Source organism: Mandrillus leucophaeus, unplaced genomic scaffold (genome assembly GCF_000951045.1).
Source record: "Mandrillus leucophaeus isolate KB7577 unplaced genomic scaffold, Mleu.le_1.0 Scaffold10, whole genome shotgun sequence".
Taxonomy (NCBI): Eukaryota; Metazoa; Chordata; class Mammalia; order Primates; family Cercopithecidae; genus Mandrillus; species Mandrillus leucophaeus.
The window spans coordinates 7,535,306-7,538,087 of record NW_012098098.1 but is presented as its reverse complement, the minus strand read 5'-3'; the positions used below and the strand labels follow the sequence as shown (position 1 = coordinate 7,538,087).

Below are 2,782 nucleotides of genomic sequence, written 5' to 3'. Positions count from 1 at the left end.
AGAAGGCATCTTCATCTGCAGCACAGAGGGAGGAGGTGTGAGCCAGGCATCCCCACAGACACATTCAGGGCACACTCAGTGCTAAGGAACCTCCCCAGTCTGGGACCTGCGTGGCAGCCAGAGCTGCCTGGAGAATATTTGCTGTCCCTACGCTCTCCGATGTCTCCTCTGTGCCTTTTGTCTGAAGACTGGCACGTGATTCCTGCTTGCTGCTCATCTGGGCAGGGGCTTCTTAGAGGGCACAAACCGTCCCTTTTTATACCATACAGATCTACCACCATGCACTGCACATAATCCACATTTAACATGGATGCGGTGGAAGCTTCTCCATTGCCAAGTGGCAGGATATAGAGTAAGACTTTTAAAATAGTGGTAGTAAAAGTCTTGCTTCTGAACTGAGGCCTGAGGGGTAACATACATATATATACATATATATAGTTTTTTTTTTTTTAAGACAAGGTCTTGCTCTGTTGCCCAGGCTGGAGTGCAGAGGCACAACCACACTCACTGCAGCCTTGAACTTCTGCGCTCAAGATATCCTCCCACCTCAGCCTCCCAAAGTGCGGGAACAGCAGGCATGAGCCACCGCACCTGGCTGGTGACATACTTTTATTTGTATTTTATTTTATCTTTCTGAGACGGAGTCTCTGTCACCCAGGCTGGAGTGCAGTGGTGCGGTCATAGCTCACTGTGGCCTCCACCTCCCGGGTTCAAGTAATTCTCAAGCCTCAGCCTCCTGAGTAGCTAGGATTACAGGTGCGTGCCACCATGCGCAGCTAATTTTTTTGTATTTTTAGTAGAAATAGGGTTTCACCATGTTGGCCAGGCTGGTCTCAAGTAGTCTGCCAGCCTCATCGGCCTCCCAAAGTGCTGGGATTACAGGTATGAGCCACCATGCCCAGCTGACATACTTTTAAATGTTAGGATCCCTTTACCTCTGTGTACCTGCACGTGAGCACACACCCCAACTGCAATAAGGAGCCCCTCCTAAAACACCCAAAAAGTTATAGAATGTAAGAAGCTAGGACTTTTAGAGGGGAAGTGAAGGGTTTTTTGGTACCAGGCTACTAAAGTGGAATGTTTAAAAACAATAACCTATAAGGGTCTTTAAAAACTGCACACTATCTTGGAAAGTATGGGAATGGATTCTGCTGAAGGGAGATGAATGAGGTGCTTGGTGAGGGTAGTATCATCCAACACCTCCAATCAAAGCCAGTGGAGCCCCTCATCTACCTAGCTCAGAACCCAGATCCCACATGGTCCTCACCTTTATGCTACAGGAAGTGCAGACAGCTCTGGAAGGGAACAGAGGAAACGCAGTGTCAGCAGGGAGGAAACCCACGAAGAAACAGCTGAGAAACTCGCATTCCAGCCTCCACACATCCCAGTTCAAACCGTCCTTGCCTTCTGCTTGATGCTTGGTTACTTCAGTGCTTTATTTTACTCCAAAATCTTGCTTTTCTTTATACTTAGGTATCCACCTAAAATATATGTGCCCCTCAGCATTCTCTTAGGAAGGTTGGCTCCAGGAGCTTTCTCCTACCAAGTTTTCTGTTGCCAATTGGCAGGATATAGAGTAAGGTTGAAAAATAGTGGTGTTGGGCCAGACGTGGTAGCTTACGCCTGTAATCCCAGCACTTTAGGAGGCCAAGGCAGGTGGATCACCTGAGGTCAGGAGTTCGAGACCAACAAGATGAAACCCCGTTCCTACTAAAAATACAAAAATTAGTTGGGCGTGGCTGCAGGCACCTGTAATCCCAGCTACTTGGTGGGCTGAGACAGGAGAATGGCATGAACCCAGGAAGTGGAGGTTGCAGTGAGCTGAGATCACGCCACTGCACTCCAGCCTGGGGGACTGAGCGAGACTCTGTCTCAATAAAAAAAGAAAAATAGTGGTGGTAAAAGTCCCTTTTAAGCAGATTTTTGTTTCTGAACTGAGGCATGATGGGTCACATACTTTTGGAATGTTTAAAAACAAAAACCTGTAAGGGTCTTTAAAAACTGCACACTGTCATCCGGGCACGGTGGCTCACGCCTGTAATCCCAGCACTTTGGGAGGCCAAGGCGGGTGGATCACGAGGTCAGGTGTTCAAGATCGGCCTGGCCAAGATGGCGAAACCCTGTCTCTACTAAAAATACAATAAATTAGCCGGGTGTGGTGGCGGGCGTCTGTAATCCCAGCTACTCGGGAGGCTGAGGCAGAGAATTCCTTGAACCCAGGAGGCGGAGGTTGCAGTGAGCCAAGATCATGCCACTGCACTTCAGCCTGGGTGACAGAGAGAGACTCTGTCTCAAAAAAAAAAAAACAAAACCCTGCACATTGTCTCGGAAAGACATCTAAGATTCCTTCTAAGATGACGTGTAGACATTGGTGTGTGCCTGACACTACTCACCATAAAAGCACCATGGAAGCCAGAGGGGCCTCAATTGAGATGCTCAGTTTTAAAAGGTGAGTCAATCTTGTTTTAATCCCCGTATCTGACTTCAAAAATAAATACCTTCTTATGAAAAATTCAAGGCTGGGCGTGGTGGCTCAAACCTGTAATCCCAGCACTTTGGGAGGCAGAGGCAGGCGGATCACGAGGTCAGGAGATCAAGACCATCCTGGCTAACATGGTGAAACCCCGTCTCTACTAAAAATACAAAAAAATTAGCTGGGCCTGGTGGCGGGCGCCTGTAGTCCCAGCTACTCCGGAGGCTGAGGCAGGAAATGGCGTGAACTCGTGAGGCAGAGCTTGTAGTGAGCTGAGATCGCGCCACTGCACTCCAGCCTGGGCGACAG

The 2,782-nt window shown here is 48.6% G+C and overlaps 1 protein-coding gene across 1 annotated transcript in view; it reads right to left on the bottom strand.

Annotated features, from left to right (window-relative positions):
* The window catches only part of SPIRE2 (spire-type actin nucleation factor 2), a 41,163-nt gene that overhangs the window by 2,696 nt on the left and 35,685 nt on the right, over window positions 1–2,782 (bottom strand). The window contains exon 12 of the mRNA XM_011972567.1: window positions 1,268–1,295. Within this exon, the coding sequence (XP_011827957.1) occupies window positions 1,268–1,295 (28 nt within the window). The remainder of the gene's footprint in view (window positions 1–1,267; window positions 1,296–2,782) is intronic.